This window comes from Scardinius erythrophthalmus (genome assembly GCF_964197995.2).
Source record: "Scardinius erythrophthalmus genome assembly, chromosome: 3".
Lineage (NCBI taxonomy): Eukaryota > Metazoa > Chordata > Actinopteri > Cypriniformes > Leuciscidae > Scardinius > Scardinius erythrophthalmus.
In genome coordinates, this window is record NC_138223.1 from 378,875 (window position 1) to 405,601 (window position 26,727).

The window sequence follows — 26,727 nt, forward strand, 5'->3', positions numbered from 1 at the left end:
TGATCAAGAGCTGAGATTCAGATATGATAATAAGCGTTTGCTTTCTGACCAATCAGAGCAGAGCAACTCTCAGAGAGGCGGGGCTTAGAGAGACTGAATCCTTGATCGGAGCGTTTCAGACTCGAATTTTTAATATTTGTTGAATTTTTTAAAAAACTGCATATTCGAATGCAAAAACAGTGCATTTGGTGTGTGGAGAGGCGCGAGGCATGATGATGACGTCACTGACGCGGTGTGTTTCTGTTAGCCTATCCAGTACAGAGTTGCTAATGTGAAAAATGGCGGGAAAAGTCTCCCTGCTGACGAAACCCTCTCAGTTGGAGGCAAAAATCGTGCAATCGGTCAGAGCTGAGTGTGTGTGTGTGTGTGTGAAAGCGCTCAGCATGTGAGTGTGTGTGTGTGTGTGTGTGTGTGTGTGTGTGTGTGTGTGTGTGTGTGTGTGTGTGTGTGTGTGAAAGTGCTCAGCGCTCGCTCAGATCAAGAGCGTCTGGTGTGTGTGATGATCTATCTGTAGATGTAGAGAGTAAAAGTGTGTGTTTCTGAATGTCAGTTTGCTGTTGTGTGTTCATGTAGTTCATTACGCTGTGTGTTGAAGTGTGTTGAAGTGTGTTGAAGTGTTTTCTCTCAGGTTGTTGATGCACTTACAGTTTTATGCACTATTGTAACCTCGTTTTCCCTGCATGCACATTAAAGAAATTATATTTTATTTAAGAACAATTGTTTCAAAAGTTAATGCACTTTAAATAGTGAATGTCATTTCAATAAACAATGCGATGCTTGATGTGGTTTATATTGCGCCCTCTTGTGGTAATATGAGACAATACAGTTATTTTTCCAGCTCACTATTCCCGGCCCTTAATCTGCACGTTTACACACACCAGCCGACATTTGGTTTCGCGAGCGCCAACAGAGACCAGTTCTAACGCAGTGATGAAGATCCAGCAGAGCCTGAAGCTGTTCTGTGGTTGAGCACAGACGAGCACTGAACACTATTGACCAGAACATGTCACCGCTGTCTTATAAAGACCTCAGGAACTGTGGACACTTGTGGAGAAGTTCAACATGATGATGAGATGATCAGTGTAACTCCACAACAACTACAGAAATGTCTCCACTAACATTCAGAAGCTCTTCCTGAGTCTCTCCGTAAGGCTGCACTCGCTACTGGTTATTCTGGGATTCTGGATGAGGGAGATTGGCCTGTTCTGTTATTGCCGGAGTTTCTGAAGCTCGTGTAAAGGCTCCGCCCTCTTCTGAACGGAGGCGGAGCTAAAGCTCATTTGCATTTAAAGGGACACACACAAAACGGCGTGTTTTTGCTCACACCCAAAAAGGGGCAAATTTGAAAAGCTATAATAAATGATCTGGTATTCTGAGCTGATGTTTCACACACACATTCTGGAGACACCAGAGATTTATATTACATCTTGTGAAAAGAGGCATAATATGTCACCTTTAACATTAAGTATTGCCTTTAGAATTCAATTAATTCTAATATTAATATTAATAACTAATATTTAAGAAAGACATTTGAATTGAGCTTTTCAGCCATCTTGACAGCCCTAGTTCAGAGACTGGTTCTGCCGTGGAGATTATGAGCAAATTACAGTGTTTTTGAGCTTTGATGCGTGTGAACCTGCTGTAGGAGCCTTAAAATAGCATAACAGGCACTTTCAGTGATTTTTCCACTCTCCAACAAAATGTGCCTTAATGTGTTAATGTGTGTAAATGTGTGTAAATGTGTGTAAATGTGTGTTTATGTGTGTTAGTGTGTGTAAAAGTGTGTTAATGTGTGCTTATGTGTGCTTATGTGTGCTTATGTGTGTGGCTACAGGCGACAGACGACTGTGTCCTGCGATGCGTCTCATGACTCAAACCATGAGAGATGTGTGTGTGTGTGTGTGTGTGTGTGTGTGTGTGTGTGCTCCAGGGCTCTGGTCTCCAGCTCGTGATGCTGTGTGTGTGTGTGTGTGTGTGTGTGTGTGTGTGTGTGTGTGTGTGTTCTGCAGGGCTCGTGATTCTGTGTGTGTGTGTGTGTGTGTGTGTGTGTCTCAGTGTTTCTCAGTGAAGCATGTATCTGACGTGTGTGTGTGTTCTGCAGGGCTCGTGATGCTGTGTGTTCTTCTGCTGGTTCTGCACTGGACGCTGGTCTCCTCGGCTCTGAGTTCGTACACTCGCGCATCTAGCGCCACCCTGCAGGATGGTGAGTGAAACTCCACACACACACACACACACACACACACACACACACACACACACACACACACACACACACACACACACACACACACACACGAGTGAAGCGCAAAACACACACACACACACACACACACACACACACACACACGAGTGAAGTGCAACACACACACACACACACACACACACACACACACACACACACACACACACACACACACACACACACACACACGAGTGAAGCGCAACGCACACACACACACACACACACACACACACACACACACACACACACACACACACACACACACACACGAGTGAAGCACAACACACACACACACACACACACACACACACACACACACGAGTGAAGCGCAAAACACACACACACACACACACACACACACACACACACACACACACACACACGAGTGAAGCGCAACACACACACACACACACACACACACACACACACACACACGAGTGAAGCGCAAAACACACACACACACACACACACACGAGTGAAGCGCAACACACACACACACACACACACACACACACACACACACACACACACGAGTGAAGCGCAACACACACACACACACACACACACGAGTGAAGCTTGGACTTAATCATCTCAGATTGTTCTGTAATTAATTGAGATTTTTGTTTTCTCAGTTTCTGGGGATGAAGTAATTAAAGCCGTTCAGCTTTAGAATATAATACAGAATCTGAATGAAGTCTAAAACAACACTGCATAGCCTTCACTGTATAATATATAAATATATATGAATCTTTCTCAAAGCTACAAAATTTTATATTGTTTGTAAAACGTGTTACACTGAAAATATTAATTGCAGTATTTTTGACAGCCCTATTAAACACGTAACCAGATTTATGTGATGCGTGTGCACACCTTGTTCATAAACTCTTGGATCAGCGCAGGATCTTCGGGACTGTGGATGAGCTTCTTCACTCATCACGATCAGTAATGCTGTAATCTATTAGTCATGACTACACACGTCACATGAGCTCATTTGTGTGTTTCCACAGATGATTGTGTTTCAGATGTGAAGGTTTCATTCTGAGTGTCTCACTAAAGTCCTGTACATATATAAAGTGCAATAGTCGGAAGTAAAAACTTCCGCAGGGAAATAAGCCCTACTGTGTGTGAGCGATAGTATGTGCTTCAGCCCGCATTATCTCAACTCATTTTTAAAATAATCGTGTTTAACTGGAATTCCTGATGAAAAACTACATTACCCATGATGCCGTTCGTGAGATCCCACGAATCAGAGAGTCGAAACAAGCAAGACGTGTCAAAAGAGCTTGTTAGCTCCGCCCACTGAGTATGTATATATATATATATATATATATGCATATTTTGCAATAAAAATATAATGTTTTTCATTCCTTTATTCTGTTTGCAGTGCTTCATGGGATTGTAGTTCTCTCCCTCACTAAAGCTGTTCAGTTCACACTCTTATACGTCTGTATTTTTGTCCAAATTTCACATTTTTTTGTTGTTGCTTCAAATCAAACACAAATCTGTTGTGTTGTAGCTGATCTGATGTGGTGATGAGCTCACTGCACTCGTCTTAAATAAATCATTCATGTTTACATGCGCCGTCTGTCCTGAATTATAGATCCTGATGTTCACGAGGCAGAAACGCAACGCTTGCTCCAGGCGCGAAGCAGTGCATGATGGGAAGCTGTTAGAGTCGATAAGTTTGGCAGTTTAGACAGTTAGTTCGAGAATTATGGAGAAAATGTGGATGAACAGGGTTTTCTGACTGTGTGTGTGTGTGTGTGTGTGTGTGTGTGTGTTGGGTAGGGTTAGTAAGTCATGTCAAGTCACCTTTATTTATATATACATATATATATATATTATTTTACAATACAGATTGTATCAAAGCAGCTTCACAGTGATAACATGAAAATAATACAACAAAGTTTGTTTCTAGAAGAAAATTGCGTCATCGTCCACCTTAAAGGGTTACTTCAGGATTTAGCATTAAGCTTTGTATTAGTAGAAAACCTGTAGTATTTTCGAATGACCCTGCTTCCCTCCCTCATGTCCCCCTGAGAGGAGAGATTTATGCATTTTTTGTCTGGATAAAATACTTCGATGACACAAAAATCATCATTTTGCGTCATCGGAGGATTTTTTTGTCCAGAGGCGAGAGACTCCAGCCAGTAGGAGGCGCTGTCCCGCATGTGTTCAGCCCGCCCGTCTTTCTTTGGAAGCTAAGCTAGCAGGCTCTTGCACTGTGTCCGGCCGTCGAGATCGTCCAAAATGTCCGGGATTCGGCTTTTGCTTTCTGCAGTCGCCATTCATTGTTTACATGCACACCTTTTGTTTCAGTCTAACCGAATTCATTCCGATTGGTGAATCTGAGTGTTTACATGAACGCTAAACAAGTGATCGGTTGATGTGCGTTTTAGCATTGCTAAGAAGATTCCCGCTCCTCCGTGAGCGATCCCTCAGCCTCGTCCTGCTCGCCACAGTAAACATGATGAATGGCGACTGCAGAACGCAAAAGCCGAATCCTGGACATTTTGGGCGATCTTGAAATCCCAGGCAAACTCTTCACAGAGACTCACTAGTAGCCTAACCTTGTTAACTGTGCTCTCTTACCGGTGGGCGTGGCTTGGGAGTGGCCTCGTAGGGCAGCGAAGCGAGTGCATTCTGGGAGTTGTTGTCTTTCATCCACATGAGCCAAAAATACATTTTTTTTTTTTTTTTTTTTTTTTTTACATTCTTCAAATCTTTTTTTTTAATTCTCAAGTATTTCAGCAGACAATTCTTTTACCAAAAAGTTTTCACAAAAGTAAGTTACAAAACAAAGAAATTTAAGAATTACAGAGAATTTCCCCCCACCCCCACCCCCACTTTCCGGTGGAATATAGGACATGATTTCATTCAACCACATATTGAAGCATGGGGGTGTAACACTTTTCCATTTCAGTGCGATACACTTGTTAACAGCCATCAATGCCATTTTAACAAATCTAATATTGTAGAAAGAATATCGAGGTAACATAGATTCATCTCCAAGTAGAACCAGTCTTGGATTTAAAGCCAAGTCAGAACCAATAACTTTTTCAATAGTATCTTTAACAGCTTTCCAAAGGTCATCCAAATGGGAGCATGACCAAAACATATGAATAAGAGACCCAGTCTGTGTTTTACATCGGGGACATAGTGCTGAAAGGTCAGGGTTCATTTTATTTAGACGCTGCGGTGTATAATACACTCGATGAATCAAATTAAATTGCTGCAGTCTATGACGACTGTTAAATGAAAATGTCTGACTCTTTTGACAGATTGCTTCCCATTGTTCCTCTTTAAAATCAACCCCCAGGTCTTGCTCCCATTTCAGCTTGGCCCCCACTGGGCCACAAACAGAAAGCTTCAGCACCATTTTATACATAGTTGAAACAAATTTCTTTATATCTTTACCCACAATAAAGGTGTCTAATTCCAGAGGATAAAGAGATAACAATTTACCTCCTTGCTGAACTCTAATATAATCTCTAACCTGTAGATACTTAAAAAAGTGCTTGGATTCCAGAGAAAATTTTAACTTTAACTGTTCAAAGGGTAATAATGACCCTTTGTCAAATAGGTCACCAAATACACAAATACCTTTTCTATACCATAACAAGCACAATTCATCTTTTAATATCTTGGGTAATGTCGGATTAGCGTAAAAAGGGGTATCTGTGTATATTTTTTGAAGGTTTTTAGTCCTTTTCCTAATATCAGACCAAATTTTACACCCCTGTAGAACAAAGGGATTATTAAGAGTTCTTTTAAAGGTATGCACATAAGGGATATAAGGCAAGCTAGAAAGAGTAATATCTGCTAATTGATGTTGCTCTATTTGTCTCCAAGAAGGGGGGTTGAGTCTATTAATTTGCCAGGCCCATATGACCATTGATTGTGCTGCTAAGTAATATAAATAAAAGTCAGGGAGACCGAGTCCTCCCTCACATGGGTTCAAACAGAGGACTTTCAATTTTATTCTTGCTGGCTTACCCTGCCACAGAAATTTTGTTATTAAGCTATTTAAGTGCTTAAAAAAAATTGAGGGACATGACAAGGGAGAGTCCTAAATAAATAAAGAAACCTGGGGAGTACACTCATTTTAATACAGTTTACTCTACCTATTAGTGAGATGGGCAGTGTTTTCCATCTATCTAACTCTTGCCCCATCACCTTCATCAAAGGGACATAATTTAGCGTAAATATCTGGTCTAACTTATTTGAAATTTGTAGGCCAAGATATGTTAAGCTAGTATCATTCCATGAAAATGGTACATTTAATTGAGGCATAACGTCTGCACAGGAATTAAGAGGCATGATAACACTCTTTATACTGTTTACCTTATACCCCGAAATAGAACCATATGCCTCTAGTATATCGGCCAGTGCAGGGAGAGATGAATCAGGCCTGGTTAAAAAAAGCATTATATCATCAGCATATAATGAAATGGTATGTTCATCATTTCCGACTACAACTCCATGGATCTGTGGGTTTGATCGTATTGCAATAGCTAACAGTTCGATTACCAAAGTAAAAAGAAGAGGCGAGAGGGGACACCCTTGTCGGGTTCCTCTTGTAAGTGGGAATTGAGAAGAGGTATCGAAGTTTGTAAGAATTGATGCCTTTGGATATTGATACAGAGTTTTAATCAACGCCATAAATCTGGGACCAAAATTCATTTTCTCTAGAACACAGAATAAAAAACTCCATTCGACACGGTCAAAAGCTTTTTCCGCGTCCAAAGAGACAGCTAAGACGGGTACATTAATTTTTTTTGAAAAATGGATAATATTATAGAACCTTCGGATATTATCATAAGGAGAACGGTTAACGACAAACCCAGTTTGATCCATAGCCACCAGTTCAGGTATAAGGGAAGCCAATCTATTTGCAATAACTTTAGCTAAAATTTTATAGTCCGTATTTAATAAAGAAATTGGTCTATAGGAGCCACATAGATTACCTTCCTTCCCTGGTTTGGGTAACATAATAATCAGTGCTTGTTCTAATGTATCTGGTAATTTCCCATTATATAAAGTCTCCTTATACATTTCTACCAAGGGACATAGAAGCTTTGGTAGAAACTTTCTATAAAAATCAATAGGGAATCCATCCTGCCCAGGGGCTTTACCACCTGACAGACTACATAGTGCCCTTTGAACCTCCTCCTCAGTAATATCAACTTCTAAGCTTACCTTATCCTCCTCCGATATAACAGGTACGGATAGGGAGTTTAAGAACATTTTTATTGAAGCTAGGTTAGTCCCCTGAGAGAAGTATAGGGACCTATAGAACTCTGCAAAGGCAGTATTAATTAGCTGTGGGTCCCTAGTTATCGAACCATCTTTTTGTTTAATTGAGGGGATTAATTTACTAGCATCATCCCTTCTAATCTGCCAAGCAAGTAAAGAACCAGACTTTTCTCCATGTTCATAATATTGCGCTTTAGTTCTTAAAAGAGCATTCTCTGCTTTATGGCTAATAATGATATCATATTCAAGCCTTTTAGTTTTTAACTGTAGTAGATATTTATCATCCTGAGTTTCTATGTGTTTTTTTTCCAGGGTAGAAATAGCCAACTCTAAGGAACTTAATTTCCATTCATTCTGTTTACGTTTCCTCGATGTATATGAAATAGTTAAGCCTCTTAAAAAAGCTTTCAAACAGTCCCAGATAACTAATATGGAGGCAGTGTTTTTATTCAGTTCTAAAAAGATCTCAATGTTGGTATTAATAATGTCAATATATTCTAAATCATTGAGAAGGTAGTTACTGAATCTCCACCGCTTCTTCCCAGCAGTTTGTCCATACTTAACAAGCATCACTAGCGGAGAGTGGTCAGTGATTACTCTTGGTAAGTAATCACAAAATGATACAAGATGTTGCTTCCCAGAGTATATATAAAAATGGTCTATTCTAGAGTAGCTATTATACTTGTGAGAGTAAAAAGAGTATTTCCTTTCATTTTCATTACGAGCCCTCCAAATATCAATAAGATTATGGTAGGCCATTTCTTGTATTAATACCTTAGCTGCAGCTGTATGTGAAAACCTATTAGTAGCCGATCTATCTAATATACCCAGGGTCAAATTCAGATCACCACCAATTATAAGTTCGGAGGAGGGGTAATTTAAATTCAAGAACAAATTGTAGAAAAATTGTGGTTCATCAAAATTTGGTCCATAAACATTTACCAAAACTATTGGTTCTGAGGCTACATAACCCCTTACTATAACAAAGCGGCCCGCTTTATCTTTAATTACTCTGTCCTGTTGAAATCGTACTTTATTACTAATCAGTGTAGCAACCCCTCTTGCTTGAGAAGAGAATGAAGAAAAGAAAATCTGCCCTTTCCATTGGCACCCTAATTTAACATGGTCTGCTACTGTTAAGTGAGTCTCTTGTAGGAAAATGAAATCAACACTCTGCTTATACAGAAAATTAAGAATTTTTTTCCTTTTCAAAGTTTGATTTAACCCATTAACATTCCATGTCATATATTTATACTGTATAGAGCTATTCATAACTTAATTGTGGTCCTATAGCCAAACTCAAGTTAAATAAAATATCACCATTCAACAACAGTAAACACAGAGAAACAATGACAAACAAACAAAAAAAAAATAATAAAAAAAAATAAAAATAAATAAAAAAATAAAAAAAAAGAATAAAGAAAACAAAAAAAACCCTTATCAAAACCAAACAAGTTACCCTGATATTTCATTAACAGCAACCCTATCCTGATCTATGTGTCTGCCTTCCTAAAGAAATGCAGATCGATCAAACACTTCACGTACTGGTGATATCATCACCTTCCCAACCCAGCAACTGCTCCATTGCAGGGACTTAATTCATATGAATAATTATAATAAAAATGAAAAAAAAAATAAAAATAATAATAATAATATAAATAAAGAATAAAGTTAATCATTATATGCATAATATTTCATTTTATTTCTTAGAATCCCTCATTTTCCATTTAATATAAACTGCCCAGTAGGCTAAATCCAAACATATAATAGCCTATACGAAAATATATCACTTATAACGTTAGTTGTCCAGCAGAAAGAAGAAACTAAAAAAAAAAAAAAAAAAAAAAAGAAGAAAGGAGAAGAGAAAAAAGGGAGAAAAAAAAGCGTACCTTGAGGGTTAGCGTGATCAAAAGTATTCCATTGTAGAGTAACAATAATCTGTGCCCACACAAACAGAAGCGAAACGATAAATAAATAAATGTAAGACTGTATATGGCACCTGTAAATCAGATGGCCCTTGTCCTTGTCCCGCTGTTGCGGTGAAACGAGCCTGGGGATAGTTATTAAGTTGACCCGGCCTTCAAAAGTATTCAGGATGATGTTGTCGCAGATATGTCTCGGCTGATTTTGGAGAGGTAAAGGATCGACGTCCTCCTGACAAGTCGATCCGTAGCGTTGCCGGGTAAAGCAGGCTGTATTTTATGTCACATCTCTGTAACAGTTTCTTCAAATCAGTGAACGCTTTGCGTCTTTTGTACAACGCCGTAGAAACATCTCTGAAGACCATAATAGTAGAATTGCCGTATTCCAGCTTCTTTAGTTGTCGGGCGGCTGCAAGAATTTTCTCCGTGTCGCTACTGCGCAGCAGACGGATAACCAGCGCCCGTGGTCTATCATGTTCAGCTGGACGACGGTGCAGAGTGCGGTGGCAGGCCTCAATTTCAAAAGAAATGCTTACTTTCAAGATCTTTGGTAGCCATTCCTGTATGAAAGCTACGCCATCACTGCCTTCAACTCCTTCAGGGAAACCCACCAAGCGGAGGTTATTCCGCCGGGCTCTATTTTCCATATCATCAAGTTTACCTCGGAGCTCTTCAATTGCAGCGTTAGTCTCTTTCTTAGAGTCGGCAATATCTGCACGCAAATCCACAACGGTTGCTTCATATTCTGACTGTTTGGCCGAAAGATCCGCCAATTTTTTATTAATAGCAGAGTGTTCGTTGTGAATTTTCTCTACTACCTTGTTTATTTTACTCAAACGGTCCTCGACCATGTCGTGTATTCTTGAGAAGCCCTTTTCCATCTCCGAGAGAAACCAAGCAGGTGGTGTGTCCTCACAGGACTGTGATTGCGTGATGTTATCCACAGGTGCAGCTGCCGGCGTGCCATCGTCTCCTCGCCTCAGGCCCTTCCTGGAGCTCATTCCGAAGTAGTAGTAATAGTAGAAGAAAAATCAATAATAACCAGTCCAGACCCAATATAAGACGGTTTGTAGCTTAACTCGTTTCAAGACTCCAACAGTAGGCTATATACTGAATTAGAGGGATTTATATTTTCAATGGAGCAGAGCAAGTTGTGACGTGTGCGCCGCCTATGCCGCCATCTTTAATACATCCCAAAAATACATTTTCTGGCTTTTCTCAGTCTAGAAAGCTCCAAATTCAAAAATAATTTCACATTTCTTCTACATAAATGACCTATTTTAAATACACATTCATCTTTCCAGAGGTGAAGTATCCCTTTAAAGGATTAGTTCATTTTTAAAAAAACTTTTGCTGATAATTTACTCACCCCCATGTCATCCAAGATGTCCAAGTCTTTCTTTCTTCAGTCGAAAAGAAATTAAGGTTTTTGATGAAAACATTTCTCCATATAATGGACTTCAATGGGCTCCAAACGGCTCATGGTCCAAATGACAGTTTCAGTGCAGCTTCAAAGGGCTTTAAACGATACCAGACGATGAATAAGGGTCTTATCTAGCGAAACGATACCAGACGATGAATAAGGGTCTTATCTAGCGAAACGATCGGTCATTTCAAAAATAAATAAAAAAGTTTAAGTTTTACAAGCACAAATGCTCGCCTTGCTCTGTTCTGTGATGCGCGTTCGTGACGTCACGTAATACGCAATTACGTTGAAAAGGTCACGCTTTTCTGTCCTGACGAAAATTTTTTTTTAGGCTTTTTAATATTAAAACACCCAGGATACGCACACGAAATGGGCATTTTAAATGATGAACTGACACAAAGACATTTGAATATGTGTATATGGTCCTCCTTCCGCTCATTGGTAAACACTGACTCGGTACTTCCGCCTACGTCAAGCATGACCTTTTCAACGTAATTGCGTATTACGTGACGTCACGAACGCGCATCACAGAACAGAAATTCACGAGTTCACACTTACAAATAAGTCAGATAGAATAAATGCGTATTTGGCGTGCTGTCCGAGGAGAGGGCTCCGGGCTCGGTATTTGGCCCGAACCCAGAGTACTCCCCCCGTATTCCTGGCTGTGAAAGAACAAGCCAAGAGTGAGGAGTCGGGGTGGTGGAGGGATGCTGAAAACTGTCAAGGAAGTTAGGTGAGTTGACAGAGTGAATATATATGCTTCCTCTCATGCTGATAGGGTAGACATGGTAATTGTTTGATGAGTTGATTGATTGATTGCTTGATTATTTGATCGTGCTCCTCCCGAACTTTGTTAATAAAACATCATTTCACGAGTTCACACTTACAAATAAGTCAGATAGAATAAATGCGTATTTGGCGTGCTGTCCGAGGAGAGGGCTCCGGGCTCGGTATTTGGCCCGAACCCAGAGTACTCCCCCCAAAAGCTGCAAATAAATGCCGGACAGCCACCAGAATGATGTTGATGACCCCCCAAAAACTTGCAGAGTGCAAAGCTTAAGGTATCAGAAGTGGGAAAGGGTTAGTCGCTGGAAGGCTTCTTGTAACATCGGATGGGAGTTGGTTATCATGACGTTGGGATGGTTGTGCCTCTCCGGTAGTAGGCTAGGGATGGTACGTAATGTACTTTTGCGGAAGAGAATGGTATAACCGCTGCAGTGTGATGGAGCAAGTGTGATGATAATTAGTTCCTGCAGGAGCGGAGGAGATGACACTGCTGCGGCAGTGGATCAAACTTGATTTCGACTTGCTTTCCAACTATCTGATGCAGAAGGATGGAGAATTGAGTACTTGTGGGAACGGAAGAGGAAACACTGCTGCGGCAGTGAAAGCGAGTTGGATGGAGAAACGGAGCTCCTTCGGGAGCGGAGTAGATGACACTGCTGCGGCAGTGGACCAAACTTGCTTTCAACTTGCTTTTAAATATCCAAAACAATTTGGACATAGAACTGAGCTCCTGGTGGAGTAGATGACACTGCTGCCGCAGTGGAGCAAGTTTGGACGGAGTAACAGAGCTCCTGAGGGAGCGGAGTAGATGACACTGCTGCGGCAGTGGACCAAACTTGCTTTCAACTTGCTTTTAAATATCCAAAACAATTTGACGTAGAACTGAGCTCCTGCGGGAGTGGTGTAGATGACACTGCTGCCGCAGTGGAGCAAGTTTGGATGGAGTAACGGAGCTCCTGCGGGAGCGGAGTAGCTGACACTGCTGTGGCAGTAGAGCAAGTTTGGATGGAGTAACGGAGCTCCTGCGGGAGCGGAGTAGATGACACTGCTGCGGCAGTGGATCAAACTTGCTTTTCAACTTGCTTTTAAATATCCAAAACAATTTTGGACATAGAACTGAGCTCCTGTGGGAGCGGAGTAGATGACACTGCTGCCGCAGTGGAGCAAGTTTGGATGGAGTAACGGAGCTCCTGCGGGAGCGGAGTAGCTGACACTGCTGTGGCAGTGGACCAAAGCTTGCTTTTCAACTTGCTTTTAAATATCCAAAACAATTTTGGATATAGAACTGAGCTCCTGCGGGAGCGGAGTAGATGACACTGCTGCGGCAGTGGAGCAAGTTTGGACGGAGTAACGAAGTTCCAGAGGGAGCGGAGTAGCTGACACTGCTGCGGCAGTGGACCAAACTTGCTTTCTTAAATATCCAAACTATTTTGGACGGCTGGCTGTGGGAGCAGACTAGATGACACTGCTGCGGCAGTGGACCAAACTTGCTTTCTTAAATATCCAATCTATTTTGGACGGAGTAACGGAGCTGGCTGTGGGAGCGGACTAGATGACACTGCTGCGGCAGTGGACCAAACTTGCTTTCTTAAATATCCAATCTATTTTGGACGGAGTAACGGAGCTGGCTGCGGGAGCGGAGTAGATGACACTGCTGCGGCAGTAGAGCAAGTTTGGATGGAGTGACGGAACTTCTGTGGGAGTGGAGTAGGTTAGCTGTAGTAGACTTGGTTGACTTGCTTTTAACTGTCCGATGAGCCAGTTGGGTGGAGAATGGGCTCCTGTTGGAAGAAGAGATGATGCTGCTGTTGTGGTGTTGGAAACAACTTGCTTTCAAACTGTGATCCGAAAGGTGAGTGGGACATAGAACTGAGCTCCTGCGGGAGTGGAGTAGATGACACTGCTGTGGCAGTGGAGCAAGTTTGGACGGAGTAACGGAACTCCTGCAGGTGCGGAGTGGATGACACTGCTGCGGCAGTGGACCAAACTTGCTTTCAATTTGCTTTTAAATATCCAAACTATTTTGGACGGAGTAAAGGAGGTCCTGCGGGAGCGGAGTAGATGAAGACTTCTGCGGCAGTGGACAAGTATGGATGGAGTAACGGAGCTCCTGAGGGAGTGGAGTAGCTGACACTGCTGCAGCAGTTGACCAAACTTGCTTTCAATTTGCTTTTAAATATCCAAACTATTTTGGACGGAGTAACAGAGGTCCTGCGGGAGCGGGGTAGATGATACTGCTGTGGCAGTGGACAAGTTTGGATGGAGTAACGGAGCTCCTGCGGGAGCGGAGTGGATGACACTGCTGCGGCAGTGGACAAGTTTGGACAGAGTAACGGAGCTCCTGCGGGAACGGAGGCGATGGCACTGCTGCGGCAGTGGACAAGTTTGGACAGAGCAACAGAGCTCCTGCGGGAGCAGAGTAGAAGACACTGCTGCGGCAGTGGACCAAACTTGCTTTCAACTTGCTTTTAAATATCCAAAACAATTTGGGACATAGAATTGAGCTCCTGCGGGAGTGGTGTAGATGACACTGCTGGGGCCGTAGAGCAAGTTTGGATGGAGTAACGGAGCTCCTGCGGGAGCGGAGTAGCGGAGCGGAGTAGATGACACTGCTGTGGTAGTGGACCAAAGCTTGCTTTTAAATATCCAAAACAATTTTGGATATAGAACTGAGCCCCTGCGGGAGCGAAGTAGATGACACTGCTGCGGCAGTGGAGCAAGTTTGGATGGAGTAACGGAGCTCCTGCGGGAGCGGAGTAGCTGACACTGCTGCGGCAGTGGACCAAACTTGCTTTCTTAAATATCCAAACTATTTTGGATGGAGTAACGGAGATGCCTGTGGGAGCGGAGTAGAAGACACTGCTGCGGAAGTGGAATAAGTTTGGACGGAGTGACGGAACTTCTGCGGGAGTGGAGTAGGTTAGCTGTAGTAGACTTGGTTGACTTGCTTTTAACTGTATGATGAGCCAGTTGGGTGGAGAATGGGCTCCTGTTGGAAGAAGAGATGATGCTGCTGTTGTGGTGTTGGAAACAACTTGCTTTCAAACTGTGATCCGAAAGGTGAGTGGGACAGAGATCTGATCTCCTGCTGGAGCGGAAAATAGCACTGATGTGGCAGTAAAGCGATTTAGGATGGGGAACGTGGCTCCTGCAGGAGTGGTGGTCTGTAGGGTTGGGTGTATGAGAAGTTGTCAAAAGAATTGATGAGGGTTCGTTGGGCTTCTTTGATATGGAAGCGATTTGAGCAGATGTAACTCGAAAGCCTCCGCTGACCAGCGGCCAAGTGCTTGGATCTGCTGCTGAGAGAGGCCTTTTTTGGGCAGCTGTTGCTGCGCCTATGCAAAATGAATGGCTGGAAAAGTGGTCTGCTGGGATGCCTGAATGGAGCAAAATTTGATCTGTCTTACTTTGCTTTATGAAGTAGGAGATGGTTTCATTGTCTAGCACTGATAGGTCTGTGATTGTGGGGTGGACTTTTGGGTTAAAGCTGGAAGTGATGGTGAGTTCCGAGCATCTGAGGAAACTGAAAAAAGCCACTATGAACATTGCGTCCAGTGTGCGGGCAGTGTTGGTGGAGTGGTAGCCTTGGCGGAGGGTGGAGATGCATATAGTAAGTATGTCTAACGTTATTGGTTGTCTGGCATCTGGGCGAGTAGGTTGGGTTATGAGGTTAATTGCTCATGGAAGAGATGGGTTTTCATTTGTCTTTGAATGTTGCCAGGGATTCTGCATTCCGGATGAGGGTGGGGAGAGCATTCCACCAGCATGGAACTGTGAATGATAATGTACTGGAAAGTGATTTTGTGTCTCTCTGTGATGGAACCACGAGACGTCCCTCGTTGATCGACCGTAGGCTTCTGGTAGGGATGTAGGCTTGTAGGAGTGGGTAAAAGTAGGAGGGAGCTGAGCCTGTGATAGATCTGTGAGCAAGCGTCAATGCCTTGAACTTGATGCGAGAGGTAGCCAGTGCAGAGAGATGAACAGAGTGACGTGGGCCCTTTGGGCTCGTTGAAGACAAGACGAGCTGCAGCGTTCTGAATCCTTTGTAGATGTTTAGTTGCACATGATGGAGGTCCAGCTAGAAGAGCATTGCAGTTCTTGATGCTGTTGAGATAGGATATGAATGAAGTGATGGCGAGCAGAGAAATTGGGAAAAGGTAGGTTGTATGGGAAGTGGAAAGACTTATAAAGCTTCCATGCGGTTAAGTAGGATTGTAGGGTGCTGGGTGAAACGGCTTGAAAAATTGAATTAAGATAGGCGTCAAGAAGTGGTTTCAATGGGTGGTTAATGTGGATATCAGCTCTGAAGTGAGGTACTGAGGTTGGGAATGGGTCCGTGTCTGGTGCCAGCAACCTGAATTTCTGGAAAGCAAAACGTGATCCGGGAACATGTTTTGCAGTTATGAAGAACTGATCGCAGGCTGCAATCCAAATGAGGCATCTTAGGAGAGGCATTACTGCAGGGGAAATTTGAGCGGCCTTGTTGATGCAATGCACGGATGCTTCGTTGTTGCAGTGTACTATGATGCTGTTAGAGGACCATTCTTTACCCCACAGGAAAGCTGCTTCCACTAAAGGATACAACTCGAACAGCGCTGAGGATTTTAATGACTGCGGTGAGTCTAACAGCTGGGCGGGCCATGTAAACTTGAACCAACGGCCTTGGTAGAATCCCCCGAAACCGATAGAGGGAGCTGCGTCAGTGTACAGTTGGATATCCACAGGGAGAGAAATCTGATTTTTTATAGAAAAGGACAGGCCATTCAATTATTTAAGGAAGGTTAGACAGAAACTAAGCTCCTGCGGGAGCCAATGGTCACATCACTGCTGCGGCAGTGGAGAACATTAGCTAGAGAAACTGAGCTCCTGCAGGAGCGTGAGGAGACATCACTGCTGCGGCAGTGAAGTCAATGTTAGCCAGGGAAACTGGACTCCAGTGGGAGCAGAATGGACTGCTGTGACAGTGAAGAAGTTTAACCAGAGGAACGGCAGAGACGGAGCTGCTGTGGGAGCGGAGGAGATGACACTGCTGTGGCAATGTGAGAAGCAAATGGGATCCTACGGGAACGGTGGGGAAAGGTGGATATGTTGAGCTTGTAGGTTTAGAGTTTAGAGAGCAGCCTTGCAGGATTATGCACATCTGAAGTTTAAGTGGCCGAGCGAAGATAGTAGTTCGCGTTTAGGACAGCTTAAAATGTCTGAGAAGGTGGATGAAACCAGAAATATCCTTTGCAGTGCAGTGCAGTGCAGCCTGGAAATTAATTGTATCCAAGTTAATGCCCAGAATTCAATGGATGTGGCTAGACCCATGGTTTATCCTGGGTGACTGGAATCCAAAGCTCACCAGAACCGTGTGGGGCTGAGAGATCGATTGCTAAATTATTTTAATTTTATTTATTTTGAATGAATACATTAGAAGCCTAAATGGTTTATAACCTGATTTGATAACGCATCGATTTGATACTGTAGTTGTTTGATCATCAAACAGCAAAGTACAATCTGATTTAGATGATCGTTTGTTCCTTTATCTGTTGCTGGTTCATTTATTTAGCCAAGTTCAAAATAGACTCACTTATGGTAAAAGACAAAGCTTCATAGAATTTTGCGCCTTGAATTTATCCAATTGTGTTTTAAAATCACTAAGGACTTCAAACTTTGCCGTGGAAACACACTGCTTGTGTGTATTTATTCTAAAATTTTCTCTTCAATTCTATGGGTCACATTACCTGCCGATTTTGTTCGTTCTGAAACTTTTTTTTTTTTGCTATAACGAAGTTTCGAAGCGATTTTGTAGATAAATTGCAAAACAACGTTAACGATAGGTTCTTAATGATTCTGTGTGCGTGCAATCCAATGTGCGAGCTACTGTTTGTACGTGAGAGTTTAAGCCACAAGGAAGCAGCGCGTTAATGACGTCAAATAATTTGAACAGAAACCGTTTAAAACGTGAATTCCCCCGATCAAAATTAATATCCAGATGGCATAACTGTGCTTGAGACTCGACTGAAGCGATGCGAAATTTAACCAGGGACAAAAATGAGAAGGTTTTGAGCTGAGCACTCACGGAGTAGAGCCAGCGGGTCTAGAGTGTGAGCTGGCCGGCCGGGACTGAATCTGAATCGCGGCTTACTGAGGGCCTGCTGCGGCGGCCTGGTCTTGGAGAAAGACCCATTTGTTCGTGTGAAGAGGGCGGCATTGCCCGAGACGCGAGCGTGGTGCTCGGCGGGCCTTATAGTCCATTTCTCTATTGCAGGAATTATTGAATGGTCCGGTTTAGAGCAATGCGCGGAAGGAGATCGCGGATGTTTCGCCCGTGGTAGTGAGGACCCGGCGTTTGTTTGGCCTGACGCCCGCGTGATAACACCAGAGATTTGCGGCAAAGATTCCTGAAGGACGAAAGATTCTTCATTGGACGGGAGAGCTCATTTCGGGAATGATAGGAAGGTAGGGCGAGGCCAAATGCTGAAAACTGTCAAGGAAGTTAGGTGAGTTGACAGAGTGAATATATATGCTTCCTCTCATGCTGATAGGGTAGACATGGTAATTGTTTGATGAGTTGATTGATTGATTGCTTGATTATTTGATCGTGCTCCTCCCGAACTTTGTTAATAAAACATCATTTGATTCAGACACAGAATTTTTCCTTAGGGATCTACAATACACTGACCGTCTGTAGTAGACGGTTGCATAGTTATCATTTTCTCTCTAATATTATCAATCTTTTGAGATAATATTTATTCAGATAGTTCACATATATTAGACCTCATTAAACAAATTAAACCCAATGTACTATTTAAATCGATTGCTGGACATCGTAATGCTATTGTACATACATCTGATTTATGATTTAGCATTGTGTTAGCAACGCCCCCCCGTCCCACCCACTTTTTAAAACAAAGTTACACCATTGGCCAGGGTGTGTTCGTGTGTGTGTGTGTGTGTGTGTGTGTGTGTGTGTGTGTGTGTGCGAGCCAGGGTGTGTTCGTTCATGTGTGTGTGTGTGTGACGGCCCGAGGAGAAGCAAGTTTTTCCAGTTTGGGATTGAGTGTAAGAGTGAAGGATCATGTGATGGTTTCTGCTTAAAGACCCAAACTAACTCTGTGAATGTTCTTCAACACACACTTTATATTCAACATGTTGTCGGACTGTAGATTCTTCATGTAGTGAGCGCACTTGTTCACTGAGATTTGAGCAGAAAAGGTTTTAGAATAGTTCATGTAAGACATCTCGTAGAATATCAACTGTTGTTTTGTTTGGTTTTTATTTGCTCTGAGTTTTTGCCATCAAGAAATCCTCAGATGTTGACATGCGCTTCCTCTGCTCCGGAGGATCATGTGTTTCCCGGATCTCGTTCCTCAAGACACACCCGGATTATTCCAGGAATCTCTGACGGGTTTCTGATGAACAAATGCACAAACGTTGCTCTAAACTCATTACAGTTGGGTTCAGATTGCACTGGTTACACTGGTTCACGTCACTGAAATACACGGACAGCTGTATTTTTATTAACTAACATTAACAAAGATTAATAAATGCTGAAACAAATGTATTGCTCATTGATAGTTAATGCATAAACTAATGGGACTTTATTGTAAAGTGTTCATGTTTTTGTAAATCTACACAAACCTGTATTTAATTTGTTTGTGGCTCTTTGTAAAGTTTGAAAGAGATTGCTGGTAGCAGAACAATAAGTTGAGATCATATTTCTCAGAGACTCGATCCGCTCGGGTTCATCTTTCACGCGTGACGTCAGGTCCTCAACATTGCACATGCAGCGTTTGTGTTGAATATGTCCTTGAATATTGTCAGCTGCTGAATGAAAGCGAATGAATGAATGCATGAAAACCTGCACAGACCCCGTGACGCTGAACATCAGAAAAACTCACAAAACATCACAATCAGAAAAAATAAATCGCAAAAGACAAATCTTATTTTATGGTAATCTTGAATCAGAATATCTTCCTTTTGCAGCATCTCTTCTCTTCTCTGATGACGAGAGCGGGGCTATAACCTGTCACTCACATGAGATCAGCCAATAGCAAACCACAACCATCCAATCAATTCCCCACAGACACAATCAAGCCCCGCCCACATTTGTTCCTGTTCCAGAAGCGTTTCACTCGATATACGACACAATAGAGGAGAAAAGACCAGCACAACTTCCCTTTCATGCCCAGTTGAAGATTACTGGTTTAGACCTGAAGTGTGGGACACGGTCAATTCTCCCTCCTCCTGATTGGCTGACCACTGTTGCCCACGGCGACCTGACCACTGTTGTCCACGGCGACACTGATGACTGTAACTGTATGTAATGAACAGCTCAAGATGTTGTTCGCACACACGAATTAATATTTTGATGATATATGATGGAATCACAGACTGATTCATAATGCGAGTGAAAGGTCGCGAGGTCGTCTGAGGTGAAGACGGATTGCCATGGAGACGGAGGGAAGGCCAGAACACTGAAGTGTGTGTGTGTGTGTGTGTGTGTGTAATATCTGTGTCATGAGGGCTTCACAACTTGAGCTTGAGTTTCTGCTTCGTAAAACTGTGCCTCAGTTTCTGTTTGTATTTACTGAACCATATTTTGTACCTGCAGGTGAGCTAAACCTGACAAATATATATTCTTAGTTGCTGTTTATGCATTATGCATAAATATTGTATTAATTTCATGTTTCTGTATGAACTGCTTTAATAGTGTAATGTAGACTGTCCACTGTAACAGCTTCTCAAATGATTCTGTATGAACTTTATAAACTTTGCTGAACCTTTAAGCCGGTTTTAACTGCTTTATGACTCGCTCACAACACGCTCTTTGTGTTCGGGTTTTGTAGGAATGCATAGCGGCTAAATCAGATTAGCATAGCTGCTAGCATTAGCCCACAAGTCATAATCTCAAACAGACGGAAATGCCTTTGAAAACTGCTTAATGGAGTGTGTTGTGTTGTTGTGTTTAGCTTGAAGCTGTATAATAACTGAGTTAGTATCAGATGATGAACACGCGCTTGTGTGAGAATCAGATGAAGAGAGAGAGATGAGCAAATCTGTTCATGTTCAGGCATGTGGCTGTCAATCAAACTCACATTCGGCTGTGTCTCTGCCCACTATCAGCTTCAGCGGGGTCCAATATGAGTAGAAATATCTTAAATGATTGCATAACCATATATATATACACTATATTGCCAAGAGTTTTGGGACGCCTGGCTTTACATGCACATGATAATCCCATTCCTGATCTGTAGGGTTTAATATGGAGTTGGCAACCCTTTGAAAGAACTCCCATTCTTTCACAGATGTGTGTAGAAGCGTCTTGATTTTATACAACTGTGGCCATGGAAGTGATTGGAACACCTGAATTCAATGGTTTGGAGGTGTCCCAATACGTTTGTCAATATAGTGCATACATAATAATCGCTAATAATAAACAAATGATATTGTGCGCTATATATCACGCTGATGTAGAAATCGTTATTGGTGTAAACGGGCCTTAAGTGTAAGACAGCTTCAGTGTTCATTCTGAAAGTGCTTCCTGTACTTCATAACTGAGATCATCAGTCGCGTGTGTGTGTGTGTGTGTGTGTGTGTGTGTTTCAGATGGCACCAGGCCGTTCATTCACAGCTGCCGATCGCCCAACATGGAGGACTTCACCTGCTGGTGGCGTCCCATCGAGGGGCCGGACAACATCTCCTACACGCTTCAGTACACCATAGGGTGAGATCCCGTCAGATGATGGTTCATATAGAGCGTCATGGTGAGTCATGTGTAGTGATGTGGTCATGTGATCTCCGCAGTGATGGCGCTCCGCAGGACTGTCCCGACTACACCAGCGGCGGCAACAACAGCTGCTTCTTCGACACCAAACACACGACGGTCTGGCAGATGTACTGCATGACAGTGACAGCTCACACGGGCTCGGGCAATCGGACCTCGCAGAGACACTGCCTGGACGTGGCCGATATAGGTGGGAAACATCACGTCCTCACGCGCATTACATTCCTCTCAGATCTCCAGTGTGCGTTTATCCTGCAAATAACGTCTCTTTATTGGCATTTACCCACTTAACCTTTAATAACATCCATCAAATCTTTCCATTGCACTAAAGGTTCTTAAGATTATTATAATGTTCTTCACACTAAGACTACACACTGGTTTTTTTTATTAACTCTTTCCCCACCAGCATCTTTGATCATGTTCACAAAACCAGAATATTTTGCCGTAGAAATATCTGAACATGCAATATATCAAAAGACAGAAGCTTTTATTCCAGCTTCATTCATTATATTTGATCAACACTTGAATGTGGGTAAGTTTCATCAAAAAGTTGAGAAAATGGTGTCCGGATGGGATTCAGAACGATGATCATAAACACAGATGGAGTAGATCCTCCTAATGGGTTCAGCATTTCGTCCAGTAACGTTCGGTAGTTTTGATGCTGTTTAAAGTTTGATGGTCGCGTTATAATTTACATGTGCGTCAGCAATGCTTCTGCTTCTTCTTCTCCTGTGTTTTAATCTGGAGATTCTGTACTCTTTCAGGAGATGTGTAATAGCGCCCCCTACTGTATAACAGTGAAAACACGGATCGCTGGAAAATTCGGTCAATGGCAGGGAAAGAGTTAAGAACTGCTAACTGAAAGGATCTTTGGGAAACCAAAAATGGTTCTTCAATGGCATCGCTGTGAAACCTTTATTTTTAAAGGCTGATTTGCAGCCTAACTGCAGAGTTACAGTTGTTTCAAAGCAGCTTCACGTTAATAAAGAGGTAGATAGGAAAACAGGTTTCTCATTAATCATGATCTGGTGTGTTTGCGTCTGCAGTGCAGACCGACCCGCCCTTTAACCTGTCCTACATCATTCTGAACGAGAGTCACTGTGAATCCTGCCGCTCCATCATGCTGTCCTGGATGTTCCCGATCGCATCTCTGGTGCGTGAGGGATGGATTACGCTGGTCTACGAGCTGCACTACAGAAACCTCGCTCAGCCCGACATATGGAAGGTACGGCCTTCGCTTTTAGGCCAACAACTGGGAACACTGTACAATACAGGAGCACCATTATGCACATAAATCATCATAATCCTCATCAATTAGGCATCAATCAAAATCTTAAACACTCAAAATTCATCCTCTGAAAGTAGTTTTGAAATTGGACATTGTGTTACCATGGATTCGGTACTTTAAATCCTTTTAGCGGCTTGGCTAGACATATGGCTTTGATTTTAGAGCAATTTTAGAGGCCAGATTATTTAGTAAATTCTTAGTTCTTAATGAATCATACATTAACTCATAATTATATGTACATAATTTAAGCGTAAATTAATGCATATTAGTGCAGCCATATTGTAAAGGGTTCCACAATAATGTTCATGAGAAAAAGGCCTCTTTGAGTAAGGTTACTTTAGGATGTGTGGTGTGTGTCCACAGGTGAAGGAGCGTTTGCGGGAGCCTCATGTTGACTTGTTGGGTCTGCCGGTGGGAACGTACGAGTTCATGGTCCGGTGCCGCTCCGCAAACAGCAAACACTGGAGCGCATGGAGCGAGTCCATCAACTTCAGCGTCATCGGCAAAACTCTGTCCGGTACACACACACAAACACACACACACAGGCATTCACCCGTCTGTCATGTCTGAAGGTTGAGCTCATGCTCTAAACATCTGTCTGTGTGTGTGTGTGTGTGTGTGTGTGTGTGTGTGTGTGTGTGTGTGTGTCAGATCGCTTGTTGATCTTCATTCTGCTGACCAGCCTCGGCATCATGGCCTTCCTCATCGTCTGTTTTGGGTTTATTCCACGAGGAAAGAGGTCAGTGACCTCTTTATATGGAAAAATAAAAAAGGTAGTTACTATCTTACAATTCTGACTTTATTTCTCGTCATTTGTATGGCTGTCATAACAACTCTCGCAGTGTTTGGGATGGTAATGAATATGATAATGTTGATATGTTTGGTCTTGGTGGAATAGATCTGCTACGCTGCCAATACACACACGACACGCTGCTGTACAATATAACACATGAATTACCCGTATCTACACAGGTGGAACTGGGGAAAGTGGAGAGTTTCTGAAAGTGTGTTGCTACAATTATTTACATTACATTTACATTTAATCACTTAGCAGATGCTTTTATCCAAAGTGTCTTACAAGTAAAGAGAACAATAGAAGCAGTCAAGCAAACAATAATGCAGCAATATGCAAGTGCCGTGATGAGTCCCAGTTAGTCTAGCACAGAACAGTTTTTATATGTATTTATGTACACACTAGGCCGGTATCAAATTTTCATGCTGCGATTATTTGATTGAGCTTTTATCACGGTATACGGTATTATCACAATATTTTAAAGGGTAAGTTCGGTATTTTACACTTAAAGCCCTGTTTACAGATCATTTCTGATGAAATAGAACGGTTAAGATTAAAATTTGGACACATGCTGCTGTCCCGAGAATTTTAGGTTTCTTTCGCTTTCCCCAAAACCTCTACAATGGGTGTATAGGTGCACTGGAACAATACTTCATAAAACGCATTAAACTTTTGTTTACAAAGACGTGAAACTCACCGAGTGGTTAGGGGTGTTCACTGATATGCTCACACAAAAATCGCTGCAAAAGATGCTTTCCAACAGGTTTTTTACCATTCGTTGTAAAACTGTGGATCTATTTTTCCAAACGTCTCACACCCGTACATTCCTCCGCTGAGAGCTTGAATAATAGACACTCCAGCCCAGTTGGTGGCGATAATGCACCTTTGCCAATTACAAGCAAACCACTGGCATTTCACTGAATACACAGAAGAAGCAGAAGAAGAAGCGGCGGAGTAATACCGTACCTCACACAGCACATTCAATACAAGTCAATGGAGTTGGACAAAAACTATGATAAAACCTGTTGGAAAGCAAAGCATCTTTTGCAGCGATTTTTGTGTGAGCATATCAGTGAACACCCCTGACCACTCGGTGAGTTTCAGGTCTTTGTAAACGAAAGTTTAATGCGTTTTATGAAGGATTGTTCCAGTGCACCTATACACCCATTGTAGAGGTTTTGGGGAAAGCGAAATAAACCTAAAATTCTCGTGACAGCAGCATGTGTCCAAATTTTAATCTTAACCGTTCTATTTCATCAGAAATGATCTGTAAACAGGGCTTTAAGTGTAAAATAACGAACTTGTCCTTTAATTGCTCAGGAGAAATGGATGGATTGGTGGTGGTGGTGGTGGTGGTGGTGGTGGTGGAATAAGGAACAACTTGCATTAAAAAAACAACTTGCATTACAATAGGTGTAATTGTGATTGTCAAAACATTTGGTAACTAAACAGAATTTTACACAATTTTCACGATTTCAATTCTTGGGATTTGATTTCAATCTTGATTCAATATTGACTCTTTGGATAAAAATTAGGTAGGCTAACATTCTTCATGATTAGTTTGAGATATAGGGAGAATGTACACAAATAGGCTATAAACTATACAAAGCACTGCACAACACTGATGCTGCAGACTGAATATTTCAAGTATTTATTTCAATACTTACACAGTATTTCTTACCATAATCAGTTACAGTAATCAACCAACAATGAAATCAATGAAACAAATGAAATCTGTAGACAAATACAGTTTTTTACGATTGTTTACACACTAAAATAAAAATTTCCACACAATTTGCAAAATTCTACTCCAAGGAGCAAAACACCTCCACAGATTTGCACAACATTACACACAATGTCTGCTTCACCCTTTTTGCAAAACATTACACACAGTGATTTGTAAAACTCAACACAAAGCCCCGGATTGCCAATGACAACACTAATGAACGAATTGGATAAACACAACCACCAGGTGTGGAAGCACACATGTGCTAATTTGAAAACGCAGTATTCAGGTGTGCTATAAAAGGTAGCAGGTGAGTTCACCTGTCTTCAACAAAGATGGAAGGAGCTAGAAGAAAAAGAAGAAGAGTTAGAATGAGAGGGGGAGCTCAAAGAGGAGATGAAGGAGGTAGAGGAAGAGGCCTAGGTAGAGGAAGAGGAGAAGAAGGATATAGAGAAGGAGGCCTAGGTAGAGGAAGAGGAGAAGGAGGTAGAGGAAGAGGAGAAGGAGGTAGAGGAAGAGGAGAAGGAGATAGAGGAAGAGGCCTAGGTAGAGGAAGAGGAGAAGGAGGTAGAGGAAGAGGCCTAGGTAGAGGAAGAGAAGAAGGAGGTAGAGGAAGAGGCCTAGGTAGAGGAAGAGAAGAAGGAGGTAGAGGAAGAGGCCTAGGTAGAGGAAGAGGAGAAGGAGGTAGAGGAAGAGGCCTAGGTAGAGGAAGAGGAGAAGGAGGTAGAGGAAGAGGCCTTGGTAGAGGAAAAGGAGAAGAAGGAGATAGAGGAAGAGGAGAAGGAGGTAGAGGAAGAGGCCTTGGTAGAGGAAGAGGAGAAGAAGGAGATAGAGGAAGAGGAGAAGGAGGTAGAGGAAGAGGCCTAGGTAGAGGAAGAGGAGAAGGAGGTAGAGGAAGAGGCCCAGGTAGAGGAAGAGGAGAAGGAGGTAGAGGAAGAGGCCTAGGTAGAGGAAGAGAAGAAGGAGGTAGAGGAAGAGGCCCAGGTAGAGGAAGAGGAGAAGAAGGAGATAGAGGAAGAGGAGAAGAAGGAGATAGAGGAAGAGGCCCAGGTAGAGGAAGAGGAGAAGAAGGAGATAGAGGAAGAGGAGAAGAAGGAGATAGAGGAAGAGGCCTAGGTAGAGGAAGAGGTAGGGAAGGACTTATGCCATTGAAGACATAGCCTGTGATGTGGATGAAATCTTATGGCCTGATCCAGCCAGACGGAGAGATGATGAATAGTTACAGTATTCTTGTTGCTTTTACAGTAGTTTTTCTTCAGAATCAAAGTGTATGTACTTCATGCAGTAATTTTTATTTGTCTACAGATTTTATTTGTTTCATTGATTTCATTGTTGGTTGATTATTGTAACTGATTATTCTAGCTAGATGATAACAGTTATGGGATAAACCATGTGTCTGAATGACAGATTCTTGTGATGACATGTAGATGGAGAAGAGAAGCGGTCCCAGCACTGAACCCTGAGGCACTCCAGTAGCTAGATGTTGGGTCTTAGACACCTCACCCCTCCACAACAC

The 26,727-nt window shown here is 42.4% G+C and overlaps 1 protein-coding gene across 1 annotated transcript in view; it reads left to right on the forward strand.

Annotated features, from left to right (window-relative positions):
* Positions 1–26,727, forward strand: part of crfa4 (cytokine receptor family, class I receptor 4) — a 65,187-nt gene that overhangs the window by 32,929 nt on the left and 5,531 nt on the right. The window contains exons 3-8 of the mRNA XM_081360627.1: positions 2,102–2,203; positions 21,227–21,344; positions 21,425–21,594; positions 22,451–22,629; positions 23,056–23,209; positions 23,344–23,431. Of these exons, the coding sequence (XP_081216753.1) occupies positions 2,110–2,203; positions 21,227–21,344; positions 21,425–21,594; positions 22,451–22,629; positions 23,056–23,209; positions 23,344–23,431 (803 nt within the window). The 5' untranslated portion in view covers positions 2,102–2,109. The remainder of the gene's footprint in view (positions 1–2,101; positions 2,204–21,226; positions 21,345–21,424; positions 21,595–22,450; positions 22,630–23,055; positions 23,210–23,343; positions 23,432–26,727) is intronic.